At 33.0% G+C, this 25645-nt stretch overlaps 1 protein-coding gene across 2 annotated transcripts in view; it reads left to right on the top strand.

Annotated features, from left to right (window-relative positions):
- LOC129799969 (potassium channel subfamily K member 4) overlaps nt 1-22458 on the top strand; it is a 31682-nt gene extending 9224 nt beyond the window's left edge. For both annotated transcript variants that reach the window (XM_055844298.1, XM_055844306.1), the window contains exons 2-10: nt 9087-9527; nt 13237-13384; nt 13491-13636; nt 14454-14555; nt 15328-15467; nt 15575-15720; nt 16191-16314; nt 21241-21345; nt 21967-22458. In XM_055844298.1, the coding sequence (XP_055700273.1) occupies nt 9383-9527; nt 13237-13384; nt 13491-13636; nt 14454-14555; nt 15328-15467; nt 15575-15720; nt 16191-16314; nt 21241-21345; nt 21967-22035 (1125 nt within the window). In that variant the 5' untranslated portion in view covers nt 9087-9382 and the 3' untranslated portion in view covers nt 22036-22458. The remainder of the gene's footprint in view (nt 1-9086; nt 9528-13236; nt 13385-13490; nt 13637-14453; nt 14556-15327; nt 15468-15574; nt 15721-16190; nt 16315-21240; nt 21346-21966) is intronic.
- The last annotated feature ends 3187 nt before the right edge of the window (nt 22459-25645 follow it).

Raw genomic sequence — 25645 nt, 5'->3', positions numbered from 1 at the left:
CAGAATTCAAGTCAGGAAAGAGGCCAATTTTAATAAATTTGACGGGATGTCGAATTTTCCGTTCGCCATTTTGAGCAAAAATTTTGCATAACCGTTCGCGAAGCAAGAAAACTATAACAAAATGTATTTTCATCTCTGTCGGACTATTTTTCCCAAGTAATTAAAGAACTAAAGTTACTAAAAATCCATTCCCGACAGCAATTCGAGTATCAGTTGCCCAGGAATAAATCATTTAAAATCACTCAATTTGCGTATGATGTATAATACCATGGTAAGGAATGGGTTAAAGTATTTTTTTCACTTATGCAAAGAAAAATTTTATTTGTCTCGGTCTTATCTAATGAATAATCCGTCTTATCATATTTTGCCCTAAGTTCCCCTACATTTGTCTTGCTGCCTAAATTTGTTTCAATCAACCTAGCTCTTCCCTACATGGGGATGTACAAAATTATTGAGCATGTAGTTGTTAGTAAATCGGCACCTTCGTGTAATTTCACACATAATTACAAAGTTGAGATGCGTTGGGAAAATTCTCCATCATTCAGTGTATAAGTTTTCCTAACCATATGAAAAACATGCACATAGGATAAGGGGCGGTAAAATATCTGAAGTTCGTGTGCCTGAGAGAGAAGTCAAAGAGAAAAGTTTCTTGCCACTGATGTGTATTGTTATACTCTTGTATATAGTAAAATTTGCTTCAATTTAGCTTAAAACTTTTGTTAGCTTGCATACTTGTGCATTACATAGGAAAATATGGCGATTATCGTGTGCAAAATATCCCCTTTCTCTTCAATATATTCCTTATACATTCTGCTTAATGGATTTTCATGGCGAGTCAAGTAAAATAAATTGGCTACATCGCCGAAACTTCAAAGTCGTCAGGTTTCACTAATGTATCGGTGGCAGAGTAATCTTCAATGAATTCACAACTTATGATTGACGTTGCCAAATTATGAGTGGTGTCATCACCTAATGCTTCAGTATTGATAGCTCGAAGCTGTTTCGAAATTTTTTGTACCTTAAAAAAAAGGAACACACATACATCTAAAGTTTTTCATTTGGAATGCAAACAGTGTTTAAAGGAAGAATATCCCAAGTGATGGAGCAAAGCTCCACAGGTCAGTGTTCAGTGACCCGATTACTAAATAAATTTTGACTTTGTGTGCATACTTCCATAGGTTCTGGAATCCATGAGTTTTCTGTGGCCTCTAAATGTCCGTATAGGGTGTCTTTCATGTCCACTGAGTAGATTGATGAACGAATAGTGGAATGTGTGTAATTGCATAGCAAATGGGAAATGAACGACAAGCATTTATTGTGTTCTACCCACTTTTACTCACACCAGATGAGGGAGAAAATTAGTAGATGAATGCTTCGCGCATTTGTGCACTCTACCAACCATGTGTTCTCTCCAGGGATTGGAATAGTAGGTTATAGATGGGGATGTCAAGTAGACTAGACTTTGCGGAATGTTCGTGATTTGATTCATATCCCGTAAAAGTATTCAACATTGATTATTTCACGGAAATTAAATTGGATTGATTTATTATTCATCTCTGTTTTTGTCCCACTCTCAAAGTGGACATTGCCGTCTTAGCGTTGATCATGATATAGTTGTCCTCTCTGCATTTTTGCGTCAGCATTTTAATGTAAAATGGAACATTTCGTTCGCGCACAGTTGTTCACGCTAAATGCAGATACGACAATAATTGATGCAAACGACGATATGTACAGTGCCCGCTCTCTAATCCGGATCGACGAAATCCGGACGAGTTATCGACAGTTACGTTTAAAATAATTTTAAAGTCATGTATGCATATCTGTTCAGCAAAGAAAATTAATTATCCTGTGATGTTTTTGTTTAATAAATGAAGTATAATAGTATAGAATTCTCTATCTTTAAAACCTTTATTCTAATTCTACAAAAAAACCTTGTATTATATTTTCGAGACGTTGGACAAATTCAAGAAAATCCATCCGGATTACGAAGCGGACATCTGTCATATTGTCTCCCAATCATTCGAATAACGAAGTGGGCACTGTATAAATAATCATATCGTGGAATTACAATTAATATTTTATATCGAATCAAATAAATTTGATCAGTTGAACAATATACTTTCTGAACGTTTTTAGCCATATTCGTGATTAGGAAGTGACCAAATACATTTTGGCAAAGTTTGGAGCCGATCGGAGGACATGAGATCAAGCATGAAATTTTGTGATGATTGTAATAGATGAGTTTGTTAATTTATCGAGTTTAGGAACGATCTAATAAGTTTGGATTTTATCCTCGTATCACTCAAGATAAAATTGTAAAGAATATAACCTTATTTTAAACAAAACTTGGTAAACGTATTACCGTAGATACGGGTGACTTTGCACTCCGAGGGTGCCTTTGCATCCTAGCTTTCCGCAAGCTTTGCTGTAATTCTAGGGCTTGAGGATGGTCCAGTGACCATAACGGTCCTTAAGGATGCTTCAAAGCTCTTCCTTAAGTTCTAGAATTAAAAAAAGCTTACGAATAAATAGGGATGCAAAGTCACCCTCCGAATGCAAAGGCACACTCAGAAAAAGGCAGTTCTAACTATGTATGGGATTTGCAAAAATACAGCTCTTGTCTGTAAGAATATTTTCAGAGCCGAATCAACCTAAACATGCCGTGCTTTGAATTAAGATCTGTGTTCTAAAACAGAACAACTAAGACAGGGTGTGACTTGAGCGAAGTACCGTCTCACTAGAAAATTTCCAGTGGCTTCCAGTGCTGTCAAATGGCAGACAAAATAATTCACAGTGGAATTAATTCGCAAAGTTGTGATTGTTTTCGCGAGTTTTCCCAATAAAAATATAGTGAGAATTGTGGGGAGAAGCCTCTACAAGTAGTGAAATGTCTTTTGGAAAAAAAAATACAGTGCCGATAAGAATTATGTGGAAATTTGGTGAATTAATGTTGGAAAAATAGTAAAATATTTTTTTCTGAAAAATAAAATATTGTGGCTCACAAAATCACTCGAGTCTCTGGGAGTGTTGTGCTGCAGTGATTTTTTATTTAAGGAAATTATATAGTGAAATATTAAGAAAAAAGTTGCGAGGTGGTTCATGTCAAAAAAATGTAAACATGTCGGGAATGTCGGGCAGCTCGCTCAGCAATAGTCAGACGGAAAAAATCTTCCCAAATGTGAGTTTTAAATTGTACAAAAAATTGATCAAGTTCGCTTTTAGATTGTAGTAGAAAATTAGTGAATATGAAAAAATTTAGTTTTAAAAGAATATACGGTGATAGTTCACTAAAAAACGTAAAATTCAAATGCTATTTTTAATTGTGAGTATACGTCGATTTTTTTTGCAATACGGCAGAGAAAATTTGATACTAGAATCAAAACTCGTTATGCTTTGCTTCAAGAACTGCTCCAGTACTTAAAATTCTTTCAGAGATTATTTTTTCCATCTAAGAAAATTCAAAGACTGTACGTTCTTGAGTCAAAGCATATTCTAAAATAAATGCTTTCCCTCAAGTAAAATTGTCTTAGGCTCAACACACAAATGCCCGATCTTATTTCAAGAACTAAATTAAGAGCTGTTTCCAAGGAGCTCTTTTCTGAGCCTGCATTTACGATATTTTATTTCACAAGAACTTCAGTTTCAACATATAGTGGCGGCCAAAATAATAGAATCAACTTCGCAAAGACCACTATTTTACCTTTAGCGTTTTTGTTAATTCCAATTCGTTGAAATAATTTTGATATTGAAATGTTCAAATAATTACCTTACGTCAAATAAGTATTGTTTTGGGCGCTAGAGGTCTATATTTTTCACAGAATACATCAATAGTTAAATTTGGTTTGAACAACACGATAGGACCACTTTCATTTAAATTAAAGAATGTGGTCTATAAATCGAATAAGTTTAAATAAAGCCATATTTAGAAACTATAAATGACGGTTTTCCAATTTTTTTGGCCGAAATAAATTTCATTATTGGCGTACTCTGCGTAAAATAGAGACCTCTAGCGACCAAAATAACCCTTGTTCTACGATTCTAATAATTTGAAGATTTCCACTTCAGAACTATATCAACAAATTGGGAAGAAAAACAAAAGTTAAAAAAATATAAGCTTTGCAAAGTGATTCTATTATTTTGGCCGCCACTGTATATGAATTTATCATATTTAAAATGGATTTCCGGAAATGTTGTAATTTTGAAATAGAACAGTATGAAATGATGCGATCGTGTTTTTATATTGCTTTTGCATTAGAAGAATAAAAATCTCATAATAGTGGGAGGTGGGGCTACTTTGAGCTGTGGGGCTACATAGTTATACGTCTTTTTCACCTATTTCTAAATGAAGCTGGTGCTTAAAATTATTTTATTTAGAACCCACAATTATTTTGTCTATCCAACTTATATCATGTAGGGAACTCAATGGGTCAAGTGGTAGAGCACTCGCTCTATGATGCAAGTATCTCGGGTTCGAATCCTCTTTAGGTCATCAGGATTTTTTGTGGCGTTAGTGGTGTTCGGATTGCATCCAGTGAGGTACACTGCACTTGGGCATGGGACTGACAACCTCATCCCGTATAAGAAAAAAATGAAAAAATAATAATGCGTGTCTACAAATCCCCTTGCGGGAAGGCCTAGTTCCTTCATGGAATGTTGTGCCAGCATTATTATTATTATAACTCACATCATGTTAAAACTAAGTTTCCATTAGAAATATGCGAAAACATCGTATAACAATGTAGCCCCACAGCTCAAAGTAGCCCCACCTCCCCCTACTGATTTTCATCGTAACACGTTGTCACAAAAATTTTATTGCACTTAATGCCAAGCATTTAGGAACGATAACGAGCCTGAGTTCAATACAGATCTGTATATATATATGTTTTATACAATCTATCTATATATACAAGCCACGTACCATCTTGCCAATTTCAATTTCGACTCATTTGAACTTCAATTAGATTCCAAATGAGTTGAAACACTGTAATAATATTAAAATCCTCAAGTTCAACTTTGATGAAAAGTTCCAAGACACTCTATATCTCTATAAAAGTTTGAACAATAGTAAATTGCGAATGGACATAGTTTCCTAAACAAATAGATACACATAGCAACAACTTTGTGTCACGGTAGAGAGAGAAAGAGAGAGAGACTTTCCGTTCTTGTGGCATACTGGGGGAAGTAAACTCTGACCCCATCATTTTGTATGTTAAATTTGTCTGTAAGAGCTACGACAGTATATATACCCCAAGAAGTTAGAGTTATATAAATGTATTTCTAGGACGAAGTGCAATATCAATGTTCCAGACCTATCCAGACTGACAGTGTGGAATGAAAGCAAGAAGGATACGGTCAGTTGTAAGAGTCCGAATGATATGTAATGCATATATAGTATTGTATATACTATGTGTGGCTTAGTTGTGGGAAAACAAAATGCCAGTGGTTTTTGCATGCACAAAATTGCACCTCCAACCAAGTGACAGGAGCAAATCCGTAAAGTTTTCACTAACAATCTTCAAAGAGTATCCCAATATAGAACTTTTGGAGGTATTCGTCTAAATGCATCATGAAAATGCAGACTATACATTATAATATAGGGGTGAACGGGAATATTTCGGGCACTTTTTATATTTATTCAAATGTTGGAATACCATTTCGAAAATCCAGAAAATATATAGGAATTATGTGTAGTCTGTGATGTTTTCTTACGTATTGATTTTATAAAAAGTGATTTTATAAATAAATTTTATTTGTGATCTGTAAAACAAATTAGTTTTTTCTGAGAATGCGAAGTCTAATGGAATTTGTCACCAAAAGTCTTCTGCGGGGTAGATTGAGACAAAAATGTTGTAATTTGGGGCATTTATTTTACCGATTTTACCGATTTTACCGATTTTACCGCTTTTACCGCTGGAAGTCTCTCAATCGTTTGAGAAGCGGCGTAGCGCGTTCGAGATACAATAGGCAACGATGGGGTTTTTTCCAATTGTGATCCAAACCACCCCCCACTTTTGTGTTTGTCCGTTGTCTTCTGCCCCATTTGATATCGTCAAGTCCGCTTGCCATTGACTTGGCCTGTTTTTTAACAAGAAATATCTAATTTTTTTTAGCCTCGGCACGATTAATAATAATAATTTTACCGATTTAAATTTTCATTCTACGTTTAAGTTCTTTTACTTAAATGTTCAGACTTTTGATTATCGAGCAGTAGTAATTCGATGTTACGTGAATTTACTTAAGCCTGTCCCATCTATCTCATAAATCCCAAACTAGACCATTTTTGATAATTTATTTCTGCGCAATTGATATCATTATAAGTGCTGGGAAAGTATTTTTTGTTACTTTAGTTCAGAGGTGAGCAAGAATCGTTTGAAATTGAAACCGAACAAATGTCATATGAAAATTGTACGTCAATGGTCAAAACGCTACCTAGACCTAGACGAGACAAACTTATTTTGACGTTTTTTCGGTTTCAAATGGTTCTTGCTTACCCTGCTGCTTTAGTTCTTTAATTAGGTAGGAAAAATAGTTCGCCAGACATAGAAATAAGATAAGATAAGATTTTTATTATCCTATTTTTCTGTTTTGTGGTTGCGTCTGCCGCCGTCTTACCATTACCGGCGTCACCAGGTAAACGCCAGAAACCCTAGGTCGCAGGCCGTATATACCAAGTCATACATTTTGCTGAATTTTTCACGCTTCGCGGAAGATCGTCCGAAATTCACGTTGAAGTTACGTATAGATAGTTTGATATTCATAATATTTTCCTTTATTTTATTTTCCTACCTTATTAGAATTCTAGGTTACATATGTTTTTCTTAAATTACTTACACTTTATAAATAAATGGTGTATCTAAAGATTTAATTTTTAATAATGTAAAAAGGATTAAAATTCAGTTACAGTGAAAATGTGTGCCTCATAGTGTCTCTTTGTGCTACTTTAATAGGGAATACCGGAGCAAAACAAGCCAGCAAAAGAAATTCTTCGTTACCTATATTTTGTGAAAAAAACATGATGGAATTATACTGATAAATATTTCAATGAATAGTGAGAGAGTTACTTACTCTAGATAAAAAAATTGTTTGTTTTTTATTCTTTCTATGGAAAATTATAACACCCTACTTTCTATCCCGGTCTCCCCTCGTTTTTTTTCTTTCAGAAATAATCATTTATTAATCTGGAAGCAACAAATTTTAAAATATAAACGTTCCATCTTCGATATTTCTGATACATTTCTCGAATATGTTAGTGTATCCACATAGTTCAATAACAGAAGAAAAGATCGTGGTGTTTTAACCACCCCTGTCTAAAACATCCCTGCTTTCCCCTATGTGTGGACAAAATAGCTTGGGAATGTATTTTTGTTCCTTCACCACGGTGATTCTTTATAAATTACGACAGGTGACATGAAATGTTGTGATTCCCTTGGTAAAACCTCACCTAATCCATTAATTGATTGTGTGTTGTCCAAACATTCTTCCCGTCTCACGTTAAAACTAAATTGCTGACAAAGCCAAAGGTTTTGTAGTGTCAAATAGAGTGGGAACCAAAATGAAGAGATTGGTTTGAGATGGAGATAAAATGTAACCAGTAAATCAAGAGATATTTTGACTTTTGGATTAAAGAATTCATTAATGAATTAAAAAAGAAATAGTCTATGTCAATATACAATTAATTTACCATTCATTGAAAATTATTTAGAAGTTCCCCAAAGAAACATAAATTTTTGAATCAGTTTTTATGTAAAGATAATCTAATATAAAGAGAAAATTAGGGTTAGAGTTTACCTCTTAGAATAGCAAATACCCGTAAATCACCACATCAGTGAAGTATATAATGTAATTGTGTGTTTGAAATTATTAATTATGGTTTCATCAAATTTTTTCTCAATTGCTTTTGAATGAAAAGAAAACTTTTTGATGTTGGTGGGAGATTATAAAATTCCATATCAAAAGAAGCGTCACGTGCAGTTGAACGTCCATCCTTTGATTTACGAAAAAAATTGATAACATGCCATAAAATTGATCAGAGGATATTACGATTTTCCTGTTGAGAAAAATGAATGATCAACTTTTATGATAAGCGATTTATGTAGATTGTTCGTAAGCCACATTAACAAATGTTGATGTTTCTAATATAGCTGCAGAAAATTCCTCTAAATCCTTGACAATTTCCATCTAAAGTGCACACAGATATTATGTACATTACATATAGTCTTGCAGAGATGCGGAAAAACTTTCAGAATACTTTCTCATGAAGGATAAGATTGAACTTCCGACTATATGAGTGATTTATGGATGAATTATTTGTGTATATGTGAAAAGTTCTTTCGTAGAGTTTCTATCGTTGCTGTAAGCTACAGTAGATTACTATGTTTGAGAAAATTGTTTAAAAGTTGCTGTTCTATAATAGAGTCATCATTTAATGCAAAAGAAAGCGCAGTAAATCAGTTTAGATTTTAAATGTGAATTTTACAAAGGAACTTTATGTTCAATAACATTGTTGCTTATAATTTATGCATTCGCGACGTTGATATCATCTTAATTCGTTTTTTTTTTACTATTTTTCCATTCAGCTATTAAAATGTCCTTTCTTCCAATCGTTGCACATTTTGCAAATGGAATTGCTGAAAATATCGTCACAATGTTTTCTGAATGTTTGTATGGTACAAAAGACATAAGAATTTCATGTACAATGTATAGAAACAATTTTCAGAAAACATTTGGTATATGTATCCACAAATGGGTGATGGTATTTTTCTCAATTTGACACCGCAATTCTCCCCCAAAGCAGTCTTTCTGAGATTCTCATGTTTCTTATTAAAGTGAAAATGAAGTATATTTCTTGTGTTTATGAAGAATCGAGTAAAGAATGCTGAGAGTGAAAAATTTTCCTCATTTCCCATGAAAAATCTTCAAGTGTCACTCAGAAATTTCTTTTATTTTGACTTCTATTTATATATTTCTTCAGTTGAAGATTTTATTTATTCCCCTGTCAGACTGATTTTTTTTCCTTGGTTCATTTTGATCTTTTTCCAAAAGCATGGCATATAAATCTAAAAGAAACATATTTTAATGAATTGCAGGAATATCGTGGAATCGGATGAATCCAGTGGTGTTGAAGTGTCATCTCCATCAATTGATGGAGCAAAAAGACATCCCATTGCCAATTAGTACAATTTTCATTTGGATGGAAGTCAGACTGGTTCATTTATTTTCGCAACTCACTGTGAATACAATCACACGTGATATGCTCCCGTGAATTAATTCCATATTCACGCAGTGTTATTAGAAAACACACGAAGCAATAGTTGTCGGAGATAAATAAATACACAGGAAAGGCAATAGGAAGAAAAAAAAAACTTCAATTTGTTATAAATAAATGGAACGTAAGAGATCGGTGAGACGGCGCCAGAGCCAAAAGTTGCCTTTTGCTGAACGCGCGAAGGATCATTGCCGGAAGTTTACGGCATTTATGTTCAGCAATGTCGGAATCATTTTGCTAGTGGTGCTCTACACAATTGCTGGTAAGTTGCACATGAATGACTTTGGTTGAAAATTGCCGAGTGCCCAAGAAGTCCCAAATTCACCCATCTCTATTCATTAGTTCATAAGGTGGGTGGATATGCAATATTCAGTTTCAAACAAGAACTTAACCAAAGTTTCCGACAATAAAATGGAATGGTGCCCATAGATTTGACAGAGTTATTCCTATATCTTTTATGTGAGTTCATTATATTTTCATCGAGGAGGTCCAAAAGAGATATTGAATGAGAATTTTATGTTCAATCTTGCCTCAAAAAGAAACTGTAGGTTAGTGTTCTCTTATTTTCTTTTGTTGCTTCTATCCCATAATATTGTACAAGTATTTTCGGTCTTTTTTTTAAATTTATTATATTCAGTTATATTTTACTAATTTTTCATGTTTCATTTGTTTGTAAAACACCGTTTTCTCTGCGAGAAAAGTGAGAAAACGAGAAAATCACTTTTCAAGCTATTTTAGAAAAAAACACATAAAAGACTGCAAATCGTTTGACCAATGGATACAACAAGTGGCGAGACATGGTAATGACGTTTCTTTTCGCCGTGAGACATCAGAAATTGCTTCGCTTTTTTGTTACCTTTTGCTCTATACCTTTTGTTACTTTTTGCCCCAAGTGGCCATTTTTAATAAAAGGATTTCTGGAGAAAAGAACTTTTGTGAAATTCTAAAATAGATAGCGGATTTGTATTCAAAAAATCCAAATTATTTGAAAAATATTCACCAGTGCATCAATTTTGGAAAATAAGTTGGTAATAATTGTTATTTTCTGCAAGGAAAATATTTCAAATATAGGGCTAAAAATTTCGATATTTTTATTTTCTAAATTCCTTGTTCGAATTCTAAGAAACTTACGACATTGAAGAAGACCTATGGAGGCTATCTATAGAAAAAAATTTGAGCCGCTATCTTTTTTACCTTGGAAGATATTGAATTTTGAATTCTTCGATTTGTGACTTTTTGCCCCAGTCTCCCCTACTCTCATTTTGGAATGAAAAAGAAGGTTTATCATGAGAGAGGTGAGGCGTAGACATTCCCTGATATCCCTGACTGTTTTCATCAGGGGGTGAATCCATTGAGGGGCCCAGGATCGACTTTCTTCATCATTCCAAAAGAATCCCTAAATCAATAGTTCACCAATCTAATCACTAGGAATAGGATCCTCTTACGGTAGCGATGAAGTCCAAATCGGTTGGTTCCATGGTGCGACTTTTGTCCCTGTTAATTTCAAGTTATTTTGGGGTGCAAAACCTGAACTTCCAGAGTATTAGTTTCTCGGTTTAATAAGGAACTTCTCCGCAGGTCTTGGAAGTTTGTGAATGTTTATATCTCTGGCCACAGGAATTCCTCCACATGGAGGACAACTATTTAACACCGTTTTGCTCACACTTAAGGCGGTTCTTCTAATTAGGAGGCCAAAAGGTAGCTGCACTTCGCGACTTTTTTGGATATTTATATTTAAAATATATTACAAAATGCTTGACTAAAGGAATTCACAGAAGTACCTCGCCTTAGCACTCTGGACGGATGGACGGACAGACAGACGGACGTAAAATATTAAAAATTTTTATGCGCACTTGCAAAGCTTTGTCTTTTAGTGGATAATCTTCATCTGATAAAATTCATATAAAAATATATAATCTAATACGAAAATTGTATAAGCTGTCCGCCCAATAACCTTCTTTTGAATTGACTTTCATGCAAAAATGCGAGGGGATCTTTAGTAGGTTAAACGGGTTAAACAGAGTCATAGAAAAGTAGGAATATTTTGTGGATGTGTTGTAAGCCTTTCACGCGCATTTGCGTTTTAATAAAATTATTGCGGATAAACGGATTAAAGTAGAAATCTCAAATTAAAACGACATGAAAGAATATTAAATACACTATCGTTTTATAGTCAGTAGTTATTATATAGAAGATTTTATTTAAGAGAGATATAAAGGTATGTTGTACACAACATTTTATTTAATTTTTACAAAAATTACAAGAATTACAAGAATATCAAACATAAAACCTATTAAAAATGCTTTCTACATTTTAACTTAAATATTCATTTGGTGGAAAGAATAAATATTTTAACCTGAAACTCTTGCTGAAACTTCTTGATCTAACTAGTTAATAAAATGTAAATACGATACTAGATGATGCAAGTGTCTATTTCTATTAGACAATTATGTTATTGTTTTCTTTATTTGGAATCTTGTGCTTACAATGTTTTTTCTGTCTAAATCACTTTTATTGCTGGTCTTAGTAGTATAGTTTGGAAAGTATCAGAATTTTTCAGGATAAATTCCAAGACCTAATGCAAGATTCTTTTTCTATAAAATTTATAGCTAATGGGACATTTTTTATTGAACCGTATGGAATTCCTTCCGAATTCACCTTTCTTCTCACATCGTTCGACAAGCTTCCAAATAGACTATATCCGAGGAGATATTCAAGGTATACTTTCAATATAATTTTTATTAGCCATCCCAATGCCTCCAAGATGAACTTTTAATACTTGTGCATATAACTGTGAACCTCATATACATGGGTAACATATGCTATTGCGGAAAAATTTATATAAAAGTTCCTTTCTGAAATTTTATCTGTTTGTTGTTCAACATTTCACGGTGGAAAGAATTCTGAAACTTTTAAGCCACACTACAAACATACAGGAAAACTTGTAAAAACAAATTCATTTGGTAATGTGCAGAAGAGTATATTTATCTGTCTCTAAAATCTACGTTATAATGTGCATATTCGGAGATTTTGTGTGACGTGGATGTTTTTTTTAACCCTTTAAAGAAGATTTGGTTATTGTTGACCCATAAGAAAACTATTCTTTTCTGATAAAGTTAATTGTTCTTATTGCTCAAACTTCGTATTATAAAATTTTATATGGTACTTTGAATCTTCACCTTCCAAGATATTAAGTTTTTGGCAAAATTTTGGAAATTGAAATTTTCGAGAAAAAATCGTTCCGCGGTGTTTATTTTGTTATCGGCGTGGAGGCCATACATTAAGATATATCGACGTCCATAGTTGTTCCATTGCATAATGATTTATTTATCCTCTTAGAGTCTTAAAATGCTAACCTCAATTAGATCTTAATTTTTTCATACATTATAATGAAATTTCAATAGAGTTCTAATTCTGTAAGGCTTTTGTCGTTTGCCTTTGATCACACTGTTTAATAGTCATGAAGTTGTTGAGGAACCTCTGTTCACATCCTCATTCATAAATTCGATACGACTATAATCGAATTTGTTGAATCAATTCCGAGTCACTGGTTCTTATCAATGGCTTATCTTATGGTTTTTTTAATCAATTAATTTGTCTGGTTCCATGTCAACATTTTTATCCTTAAAAGATTAAAGGAATTCTTTGGGCGTAAAAATGTTTGTGCATTTGTGTCATCATTTCTTTGTTAATGACGATAGCTGCATCTTACGTACCATTAAAATGATTGATTGCCATTGGAGATTTGAAGTTTTTGTATAATATAATGATATGACAGAAGAGCGACGATGTTGAATGTCGCGATAACTTTATTGAAAGTTTTCTAGAAGATATAGGGTGAGGGTGAAACTTTGTGCAACTTTCAACCATCTGCAAGAGAAGTGAAAGAGTCACGATGGGTGGAAAATGGAGGAATGACAACAAACAATAGATAAAGTTAATTAATTTCTCTGTTTTGTTCATGTTTGTAGGTGCCTTCATGTTCATAGCAATTGAGGGTGATGGTGATTTGGAGAGATCTGCCGAATTAGCGAGACACCGAAAGTCCGTGGCGGCAAAATTGTGGAATATCTCGTGTTGTGAAGCAAACATTTTCAATAAGTCAGCATTTATAGAGTTGTTAGTCGACCAAATAAAAATATGAACATACTAACAATCACAAATTTTGACTAAACCAAAAATTTAAATTGTCATTTTAATTTCGTTCTCTGAAATTTTATTATAGAGTTGGTCAGCAAGTTCTGCACCATCAACATAATATAGTGAGGGCAGCCAAAGGCGGTATTACCGAGACGACAAAAACTAAAACCAGCAATAAATGGACATTCTCTGGGGCATTTCTCTACTCATTGACCGTAATCACGACAATTGGTAAATGAATTATGTTCGTTTTGTCATGTAAATGTCTTCAACTTCCTTTCCATTCTATTTTACTCCTTCTAGGCAAACTTCTTTGTCATCCCTAGCCCCCAGCCCTATGCAGTGTCCTTTTAGCTTCCACTGTTAATTGAAAGTTAATTTGCAAAGAGTGTTCGTTGTAAGCTAATTAAAATCGTATTTATCATTTTCTACACGAGAACATTTCTCTCCCTTTTTCTCCATTTCGCAATTTTCTCCATTTCTGGCACCATTTCCGCTGTGTCCTTCAATGAGACATACATTGACGATGGCACTGCGGTTAATGAAAACTTTCTTCCCCTCCCCCCCCCTCCAAACCGAGTATGATAATTAGCGAAAATAATTTTTCCTCACGATATCAGCTGAAAGGATGTTGCATGGGTAAAATATCTCAAATACGCACAAAATGTCGAAAATGTAATTCAATTGGATTTAAAAGCTATTAGATGATGAGGCAGAGTATTATGTTTGAGAACATTCTTCTGGCTTGTGCTTTTCAGTGTCAAAGCTTATTTTAAGAGTTGACGGCAAGAGTATAGAGCATATATATCTCTACATATTATTTGTGATGCTTTCCCATTATGAAAAAGGTAGTTGGGGAATGCAAAGTAAGAGATTTACATTAAATTCTGTTCATGGCATTTGAATTTTATTTTAATTAAATGGCACTAAGAAGCATAACACAAATCTTACGAAGGATGGAAGAAGAAATTGAATGAGAACCTAGAATGGCAATCACCCAAAAGGGGTTGAACATTCGTATAAAAGAATTTTTTCCTCTTCATTGCAGGATATGGTAATTTAATTCCACGCACTAAGTGGGGAAAAATTGCTACTATTGTATATGCAATAATTGGAATGCCACTTTTCCTTCTCTATCTTTCCAACATCGGTAAGTTTAAAGAAAGAAAAGTATATAGGGTAATCTGGGGCCAAATGTGGTTAATCCCTGGGGCATGATATTTCCTATGTTTCCCATATGTTTCTAGTCGAAAAAAACTTTTGAGTTTATTAGCTGTTTTCTGTCATTGTAGAATGAATTAGCAAAAAATACTAATACAAAATAAAAGCCAATTTAATAACGAAAAGGCAACCGAAAACCCTAAATTATCAACCTACGTAGTTTTGGAGATATCTCGTGAAATGTGTACAAAAACAGAGATAAAATTACACTAAAACCGGTCGCATTTTTCAGAGCTAATGTCACCCCCCTGGTTAATCCAATACTTTTTTTCAAGTGTTTTCAAATGACGAAAATATCCATTTGATATATTTTACCAGAAGTTTTATTTTCTAAAAATTTATCGTAGACCGCTTTTATCTAATGGAAAATATCTTTTTAAGTCACTAAATATTTTCGGAAAAAAATTCATTAATGCAGGCAAATTTTGAAAAAAAATGGTCAAAATTGATATCTCTTGTAAAAATATATATTTTGAAATTAGGCTCTAAGTTTTATAATTTTTTTATTTTTTAAGCCTTTTGGTATTTTTCAATCAAAGCTATGAAAGATCTTTGTACGTCTTTGAATCCTTTGAACACATGGAATTTTAAAATTTTCCACTTGACACATTTTGCCCCATTAGATTCCCTTTTAATGTACAATGAATAAGTTGTCCTGGATTATCTTATATTGTTTAATTTATTTTAATTATTATTGAAAGGAGACATTCTCGCCAAGTCATTTAAGTGGATTTATGCTAAAGTGTGTCTCTGCAGAATTTGTCCCGGTGTGACAAGACGTAGAGCTGCGAGGGAACGTCGAAAAGCTAGAGCTTTGACTATTGAACGGGATAATCTACCAGTTTGTATATTTGCACATATACCATGAACATGGGGATTATATTTCATATCCAAATGCATATAATATTTCCATCACACAAAATATGATAATTTTCTTGCATTCATTAGGAGGGTTACTTTATCGAGGGCGGAGAACTGGAGACCATATCAAATTCCTCCGTTGACATGAATGAATCGAGCGAAGAGGAAGAAATTGCTACAGATACGCAGACCGTGATAGTGCCTTTAACAATTTGTGTCATTATTATGATTGGGTAAGTGAAAAGGGAAATTTACAATCGACTTAGTAACTCAATTTCATGTGGATGTAAGAGAATGGTATAAAGTGAAATGAGTGGTTTTATTTTGTATTGCAACCCCATAGAACCTTTCACCATCGTCAATAATGTTATTACTTTATAAACACTGAATAAAGTACCATAAACACTACTACATATCCTATATACAAGCACAGGCTTCTCCATAGCAAAAAAAAAGAATCTAAAACAGACATTTTACATCACTGTAACGCTCTTTTTCAACACCCGTAGCATAGTTAACCCCCCCGCATTTGCATACCCTTTCTCATTTTACACCGGATGGTTGGACACAATAAAAATAGCAAAAATAGCAGAGGGGTTGCTCGTGAAAGCTCATGGGCACTTTCAATTGCTGGGTTGTATATGAAAAACATAATACCAAAGCGTCACTATACATTTGGCAATAAAAGGCGTCTCAATTGCAGATATATCCTCTTTGGAGCTACACTCTTTGGCCACTGGGAGGACTGGGATAGCCTAGAGGGGAGCTACTTCTGTTTTATATCTCTCAGCAGCATCGGTTTCGGTGATATGGTGCCGGGATTTAAGGTATGTTCTTCGGTGCTATTACTTGCATGGGTTGCCATTGGGTAGGAGGCAATTAATTTTTGCAATGTCAGACACTCTGGCGTTTTTGTGGTTACTTTTTCTCTACCTCAAGAAATGATACGACAATTTGTCGCCAAGTAAGAATCATTCTATATTTTGAGATGCATCGAAATTTATTATCATTTTGCAACATTAGGAAATTTTCAGAAATTTTTGAAACTTTGAAATAAATTAGTTATGATTATTCTTTTATAGAAATTTGCGCCGTCTCTGGTCCGGTTTGAAGAGAGTTGTCTTATGGCCTCTACACACTAGAGACATTAATGTCCATATTGAAGAGTTTCTCTTACACAAGTATAGGAAACTTGCTTCAATATGGACATAAATTGCTCTAGTATATATAGGCCATTATGATTGTTTTTTAAATTAAATACTGTAGATACGGGTGACTTTGCTCGCCTTCCGTTCGTAAGCTTTTCTTTAATTCTAGTACTGTAGGATAATCTTCACCGGTCCGATCTACGATATCTGTTCTGCCAAGTCAAGGTCATCCTTAACCATTTAAGAACGATTGGAACACCGGTGTTCCATAAAGAAAATAATTTTTCCTGAATACCTTAAATTATTTTTTATTATGTCTGTATATACAGTAGAGTCTCGCTATAGGCCATCGCTCTATAGTCCACAATTTATCGACCGTTGATTGTAAAACACTGATTTTAAGTTGGGTTATGTTTTTTAGTACGCGACATGCAATGTTGTCTTAATTATTTTAATATTTTTGATAAAGTTTATTGAGTAGTTGTGATAATTGTGATACATATTGAAGAGAGCGAGGACAAGTACCACAATAACAAAGAAAGTGGAAGTCATCGAGCAATGTCAATACTAAATGTCGTTGATAATTTTAAAAAATAGTGCGACCCAAGTGTCAAATCTGAAACCAAATATGGACTATAGCGAGATTCTACTGTAATTGTAAAGTAGAAGGTTGAAGAAATCTAGAATATTTTTGCAAGTCTCTAGCTATTCGTTATGTAGTAAATATTTAAGCTCAAAAATTGCGAATTTTTAAATTCTCAAATTCATAATCGATTTTATTTATTTTTTATACTTCCAATTTTTTTAAGCAAAACCCTTTTGGCAATAAAAACTACAATACTCATACGTAATAATTTTCATTAAAGCGAAAAATATTATTCATTGATATTGTCAGAAAAATTAATCAAATTTTTGGGCTATTTTTCTCCTTATGGTTCTTAGAAACACAATATAGATCGAATCAGACTCTGTTGGAGTTTCCATGGTTAGATGCAAGATTTATCTAGGCAAGATTTATCAAGGAAACCGGTGTTCCCTTTGTCCTTAAAAAGTTAAGTGCTAGAATTTAAAAAAAGCGTACGAAAAGGAGGAGGGGGCGCAAAGCATCTCCCGGAGGCTAAGTCACTCGCATCTACAATATATATGGCTTCCTTCGCAATATTTCGTATTAATAATTTTTCTAAAACTAGTTTTTAATTGGTTTTTAAAACGATTTTGATATTGTATTTTGAAACATAGTAATTTCCGGCTATTTTTGGCCATTCTCGAAATATGCATTATTTACTTCAAAAAATTTAATTTTGAACAACGGGGTTCCATTGTTTAATTTTAATTGATAAGAGCGTTCAGCTCTTGAGTAAGGAAAGTTCTGGCTTAACTATCATAGTTGTGAGTTCGGGTCGCGCACAGCATAATGGCTTCTGCATACTAGAGAAATTTATGTCCATATTGAGGAGTTTTCCTACACAAGCATAGGGAATTTTCCTCAATATGGACATAAATTTCTTTAGTGTGTAGAGGCCATAAAAGAATAAAGATTTTTATCCACAACATTTTTAACATTTACTTTCTCAAAATGAATAATATTTTTAAACCTAAAAAGCATAAAAATCGAAAAAAAGCACAGGTAATTAAAGTATGTAAATAACTCTATTAGATGTTTTGAATAAGTTTTCTAATTATTAGATTAATAGAACATACGATTTAAGATATCATTAAAATGGGACATAGCACAAAGTGGTGCCACTACCCTATTTTTTTCTTTAAGTGATGTTAAGGAGACCGTAAAATGGTTAATCTATCCTTTTGTTATAACACGAATTCGTTCAAATACTCGTGACCAATAGGATTTATACAATAATGCCAAATTTGAAAAATCGATAGTCAATCTTAAATTCTTCAAAAAAGTTAGGCGATAAATTTTGTTTTAGGAGCCAATGAAAATTTAAGGATCTTCAATCTTGGTGCAGTATATAGCAAACCATTTTGGCTCAGTCAAATAAAACAGTTCATATGAAAACCATTTGGAAGATCTATTAGCTTTTTACTATTGTACGTTTTATGAAGAATTTGGGTGACTTTATTTAGCAAAACGAAGACGACTCTACCCCATAGTTGGGGAATCTCACTGTGATCTCTGTGGTGTTCTGTTGGCTGCACATTCGGACGCCTCTGTAAGTGGTTTCGGGGCTACGTTTCTGCTTATATTGCACCACATAATAATACATTTCCAAAAGATCTCATAAAATATCCACCAGGCGTCTCCATCTTCCCCCAATAAATTCAGTGCTTTTCTTGAGACTATTGCAGTAACAGAAGAAACATGCTTGCAAGTTTATTCAAGTTGCTATCTGAAAATTACTGGGTATAGTGGTTAATGTGGGTATTTTGTCCAAATGTATATTTTCAGCTGTATGGCATTTTATTGAATAATCATGAGGGTTTCCTCTTTTATGACTTATCTGAGCCAAAGATATGGGCTTTGAGCTTATGGAATGTGTGATTCTCAGTGACGGGTACTATGAAATACAATTTTTATGGGAATGCATTTAATTGTTTGAATGAAGAATTTTTATGTGTTTAATTAAACTGTAGTTCTACTCAAATAGGGTGAGAAGAACACCTATTGACAATTTAAGAATTTCCGTCATGGCCTTTTGGCACTTTAAACACTTCGCTTTATAGGAAAGGATAGATTAAATAAAACATATTATATAGATCTTCTTGAATTTTATTAGAGACATTAAATAATTTCAATATTTTGACGAAACTGCCAAAAAATATTGTTTGCCCTATAAGTATTTTTTCAAAATATTTCTAGAAATCGTTAATAAGCTTTGTTGTAAAGGAGCTCTAATCTTTTTAGTCCAACTAAGGATAGAAACATTTCATATTGCATTATGATGTAAAGTTTTTATTATTTCCTAATTAATATGTAAACTTTAAAAAAGCTCACTTTAAAATTCTGCAATTAGTAAAAAGACTATCGCCCTACAACTACAAGAAAACCCTTACAACGTTATCTCTAATCGTTCTCTCTCCGTTAAATTCTGAAGAGTAACCGAAAATGATTACTCAAAAGATCAAATTTTCGCCAATCTTATTTTTGTTAGAATGAAAGTCCAAAAAGAATTACTGGGAGAAGTATAAGAGTAATGCAGAGACATGCAATATTGTGACGATTACAATAGACGAGATTTTATAATATTGCCCAATGCAATGTAAAAAGTGGTAGTATAGTAACTGTTCCCGAGAGGAGTGGTATTTTATGGTCAGGAATTCTTCCATATTTATGATGCGATGTTAAGAGCATAAATTTCCTTTTTTACGAGATCGCATTGCATATTTTACAGGTGATAAATTTTCAAAGGACGAAGATTTTTCAGTACTTAGTTAAGGTTCCACTGAATCTGACAAATTAATTTGGGAATGGATAAAACAGAAATATATATTATTGCGTTTTAAAATTCATATACATAATTAAATGGGAAAAAATGTGCGCATACATATATCTGTTTGTTTTGTGCTAAATTATATATATTTCAGGTTTGGATGTCAAAATTGCATTTGCATCAAAGTTCAAAATGTGTCACCATATTGTGATATGCACATTTATTTAAATTCAGTGTTATGCAGGAAACACAGAAAATTATTTTATATATCTGTCAGATATCACTTTTTTATTTGCTCAAATTCATGCGAAATGGAGGGGTTTAATTTGGAGGCCCCATGCAGATTTTTTTTGGAAAGTTAATTTAAACGTAAGCAGAAATCTCTATATAATTAATTTTTTTTAGAGTTCAACTCAGTTCAACTGCAATAGAAATGCAAAATTTATAATCTTTCAATTTTAGTACTAGGGGAAGTGGGTAATTTTGTATCAGCTTGCAATATCGTACACTTTTATTTCCTAAAAATTCTGCAAATTTTAAGTTTTTTTTCCTAAAGCGAACGAGATGCCGTAGAAGAAGTATTTAGTGTGTAGGTATTTAGAGAAGAAAACTCTAGAAACTTGGTGTCCGATATTGCACACAAAGCAATATCCAGATTTTTATTAATTCTTAATATGATGAGAATTATTTAAGTGAAAATAAAGGCAATGAACTATTTTTAAGGTTGTGAAAAACTCTCCTGAGAGGGAAGTAATAAAATATTTGAATTGGTATGACACTTTATATATAGAACATTCGTGCTTATAAGTCAACTGTCCGAAATTTGGCACAACTCCCTAACATTTTGATAAATGATAATATCATTTTAGCATAAAATAATTTTGCGGAAAAAATAAGAACAACAAACACATTAAACATCATTTCAACCTTCGTCCATCATTTAGTAATCCTACTCAGGTTAAACGGTTAGTCGTAGGTATTTGAGATTTTCAGTGACCCTACTGTAAGCTTATCCATGACTTTTTCTCAAGATATAAGTAGGTTTATTTATGTTATTTTGATTTGTTAAGTTTGTTAAGTTTTGTTAAGAGAAAGAGAATTATGAGATACAAATGTGTAGTTTGTAGCTTCAGGTTCTTTGCAAAATTCTTGTTATGTTTCAACGTTTTATGTTTTCGTGCACATACAAAAAAAACTTAATTTTTTTACACAGATAACTGGCTTCGAAGGAACTGGCGTGGAGTTGAGCTTTATCCTCTGTGCAATTTATTTGCTGCTTGGAATGGCACTAATTGCAATGTGTTTCAATTTGATGCAGGTGAGCCATACGATTTTTAAATGAAGCACTTTCTCACCTCCTTTTTTCTAAATCGAATTATTCTTTTCCTGTACCTATTGCACATATTCTGGTGCGGAGAAAATTAAGTTGAACATTGAATTATTTACAAGATGAATCCCATGTTAGTTGGTAAAAGGATTGGTATAGAGTTTTACGGATAATTCAGAAGGGTGAGAGAAAGGGGGAAACCCAACTAAAATCACTAGGAATCGATTTTACAATTAAACCGATTGACAGCGGGTTAGTTTCAGCATGTGGCAAGTAAAATTCGTTTTCCACTTTTTTTTTAGTTTCACAGAAGTCAGTAGACATATTGATTTCCACAGAAGTATTTTATGTTCAAAGGATCAATTTACTAATTTTGCTTGAATTCAAAAAGGTATTTGGAACACTCTGGCTTTATGAATAGTGAATTTCATAATAAATTGATCGGATGCTTTCCCGATTTCTCTTTAGACCTTTTCGAATATGCTATGATTTTCATGAACATTGTGAAGTAAAACCTATCCTTAAGTATCTCACATTGAACTTACCTTAATTGATAGGATTTGCAATGGCTCTTGGATATGGTGTAATATTTAATAATATCTCCTCACACAGGAACAAGTAATTCACAAGATGAGGGCATTCAGGCGATGTATACGACGGTGCTTCCACTGCGACAGGTGATGATGTATACAGTCAAGGACAACAGGGAACTCCTGATTCATCAATAAACAATCCAGAATGAACCGTGAAAGAGGTTCATGTGTTCGTGACGTATTTCATACAACCAGGTCGTGAGGACAATTTAGTCCCATTAAGCCCCTTTTCATCGTCACCACAAATACTCCATGGTGCATTCTGCTTTTGAGTCTTCGCGTATATAGGACTACCATGGAGAACAGCACTGCCAAGATTCATTAGCTGGTCGTTTTTTTTATATCTTCTATTTATTCACTCTGGCATAGTGGGGGTAAAAAAATGCGACACAGAATGCCCATCCTTGCTAAGAATGTTCTGAGTTCAGGGATAAAAAAAATTAAAATCAATTTTAATTAAAATCAGACCCAGAGTGTAAGTAACATTCCATTAATAAAGACCATTTGAATTTTGTCTACTTTATTGCTGGACATCAAACTCAATTTATATTTGGCATTTCGTCGCTTGAGTCAGCAAGGTTTGTGGCGTTATAAATCATGGTTTGAAAATAAAAGCCATGTTATTTGGATGGTGCTTTACCAGAATAATACATGAAATTCAATCGTAATGTAAAGAGGTAATTTTTAATTACGAATTTATGAATAAAATTAAATTCGTATTAGCTGATATTCTTTACAATCTAATTTTTGCAATCTTACCAAAAAAATATTTTAGGATCTAAAAAACTAATTGATTTTTTTAAAGTTATTTTAATTAATATCCTATTAAAATTCATTGACGTAAGATATTTGAATCGTATAAGTAAGACTCCTAGGACAAAAATTAAAACTCTCCAGTTATAATATTAAAAAATAAATAAATAAAGCTAGTTAAATCTTGATTGAAATGTCTGAAAAGTTATAAATATGCGTAGGGGAAAGTGACCATGCTTGATACTGTAAAATTATGTCCAAGGTTTGTGATTTTTTTCTGATTAACACACAAACCGAAGCGATTCTTCCACTATGACAAAAAAATGTCTCACTTATTAGGTTCATAGTCCTACCTCAAATAGTTCCTGGAAATCCTTAGAGTTTCCTCAAGAAGAAAATGAAAATTCAGTGGCGACTTTTATACAAGTCGGGTCCGGGGCCTTCCTGTATAATAATTGATTCGACAAATCGGAGGCCTATTTTCACTGTAAAAATTTCACCGGATACAAAAAATTGCACATCAATATTTAGACGGAACTCTAATCTATCTGCTTAAACCGTTTGTACGACTGGTTATTAGTTTTTAAATCACTTTTATGTAATTTTTCTAAGCTGTGTTTTTATGACATTAGGGCACTATCGAAAACCATTTTTTCACTCTGAGCCCATGAAAATGTCACTCTGCAACCATAAAATTCAGGCAACAGGGTTGAAGGCTATGTCAATTGTCGATATAATTGGCGGTTTACAATAGGTGTAATTATGAAAGAATCACATCTAACGATAGAGTTGCCACAATTAAATTATCATTCATGGACCCTTCTTAAAATATAGGATGGACACAGGTAGAATTTATGAATTTGTCACCACCCACAAAAACAGTGTCCCCAAGTAAAAATATTTTTACATAAATATTGATACTGATGAACCCTCTATGTGCCTATGATAGTAGTTTTCCTGAACAGCGACATTAATTAAGAAATACTTATAAAATATCATGTATCAAAATTACAGTTTTGGACCTATTTTTGTTTTTTTGCTTCGGGAAACTAGGAAAAAAGACCTAGGATCCTATTTTTTTTTAGGAAATGTGAGGCTTAGCACTAGCTATTGAAATATATTGCGATAAGTCATAACTATTGATTACCATAGAAAATAAATAGTTATTATTAAGCTTGGATCGTATCAAGCATGGTCACTTTCCCCTATTAACTTTTAACACTAAACCCACCAAGACCCGGTTAAATTGATCAGCTCAAAACTTTTTAAAATTAACACATATTTAAACGGTATAATGTCTCTATCAAACTTTATGAATTTCTCAAAATAAGTAATATATTTTTCATTGTTTGAATTTAATTTTTGCATCTTTTCCAAGAAAAATTTGTTGAGTAGCCTACCCTACCGCGGTTTGTCATTTGACCGAGCGCGCTAGGAAAAACGACCCAAAACCGGTGCCTCTTGCAAGAAAATAATTTTCCAGAATATTTAAAGCTAATTTTTCCAAAGTTTATAATCACGAAGTAGGAAGGTTGTAGAAAACCAGGATATTTTGTTGCAAATCTTCAGTTATTTGCTATACAGTAAATTTTTAAGCTCAAAAATTTAATTAATTTAGGAATTAAAAAGAATATTTTTTTATATTTTCATTTTTTGGTTAATAACCTTTTGACACTAGAAACTACAGAAACTATATATAATATTTTTCATAGAAACGACATTTATCATTTTTTGGTAAGTATTTTCAGGAGAATCTCATTAATGTTATTAGCGTCATGGGTTATATGCAGTGCCGGACAAAATTGTACCAATGCTTAAAAACTCTCTATAAAGGATTTAATATCTGAAGATCTAATTAATATTTTGACTGAAACTTTTTTTCTTATAGAGCTTTATTATAAAGCTACAAATTGTGCCTTATTAGAATTTTTTAGGAGAAGGACTAATATTTTTATAGAACTTTAAAAAAAATGCATTGGTACAATTTTGTCACATGTACCTAAACGCTACTTTTTGTTGTAAAATTTTATTTAATGAACTATTTACGTAAAAAGGAATTTAATATAATGACTTCCTGCTGTTATTAATGCATTTTGCATGAACACTGCCGGAATTGTTTCACTTTTAACCTAAGTAATGGTATATTTGAGTAAAATACGCTTTTATATGAAAAAAGTGTATCAATAAGTGATTTTTGTCCAACAAAATGGCTGCAAAACATGACGTAGGCCATGTCACAGAGATTAGACTAAGCGTGATCCAGTGGTAGGACTATCAAATCCGGGCTCCAATCACAGTTTATTACCATTTATTGCTGTATTTGGGTGAAAAACTATTGGATAGCCTTTCAAACTAATCAAAATCGATATCCTAAGCAACATCAGCTTCAGGGTATGATAACTAAGCCATGAATTACCCGGCTGAATAGCCTATATACCCTGTATAGGCAAAAAAGCAGCGAAATTATTTATAAAGATTTTACGAACTGATGTAGTATCATAAAGTTTAATACCAAAATCGGACGATAGGGCTGTAAGACCATGGAAATATTTAATAAAGTGCGAAAATATGTAAAATACCCACCTGGGATCGAAAAGATATAGAAAAATCTTAAGAAATATCGGTTTAATTGGCGAATTGTAAAATTAGTTGGAAACTGTTTTAGTTTCTTTTACATTTCGTTCTCTTTCCCTGTTTTACCCGTCATTCAGCCAAGTATTTTATGATCCTTATGATACTTATGACATGACTCACTTAAGCATATGATTATACATATCAACTTCAAATTATTATTCTAAAAAATTGACATTTACAGTCAGTCGTAACATAATAATACCGTATAGCATTATTGCGTAAAGTCGAAATGTATTATGACTCCCATAGTCAGCATAGACGACATTTTTTTACCGATTCGAACTTCGAACCGCTTTATACATCACTCAAAC

This window comes from Phlebotomus papatasi, chromosome 1, assembly GCF_024763615.1.
Source record: "Phlebotomus papatasi isolate M1 chromosome 1, Ppap_2.1, whole genome shotgun sequence".
Classification (NCBI taxonomy): domain Eukaryota; kingdom Metazoa; phylum Arthropoda; class Insecta; order Diptera; family Psychodidae; genus Phlebotomus; species Phlebotomus papatasi.
This window is presented reverse-complemented; position numbering and strand designations above follow the sequence as displayed.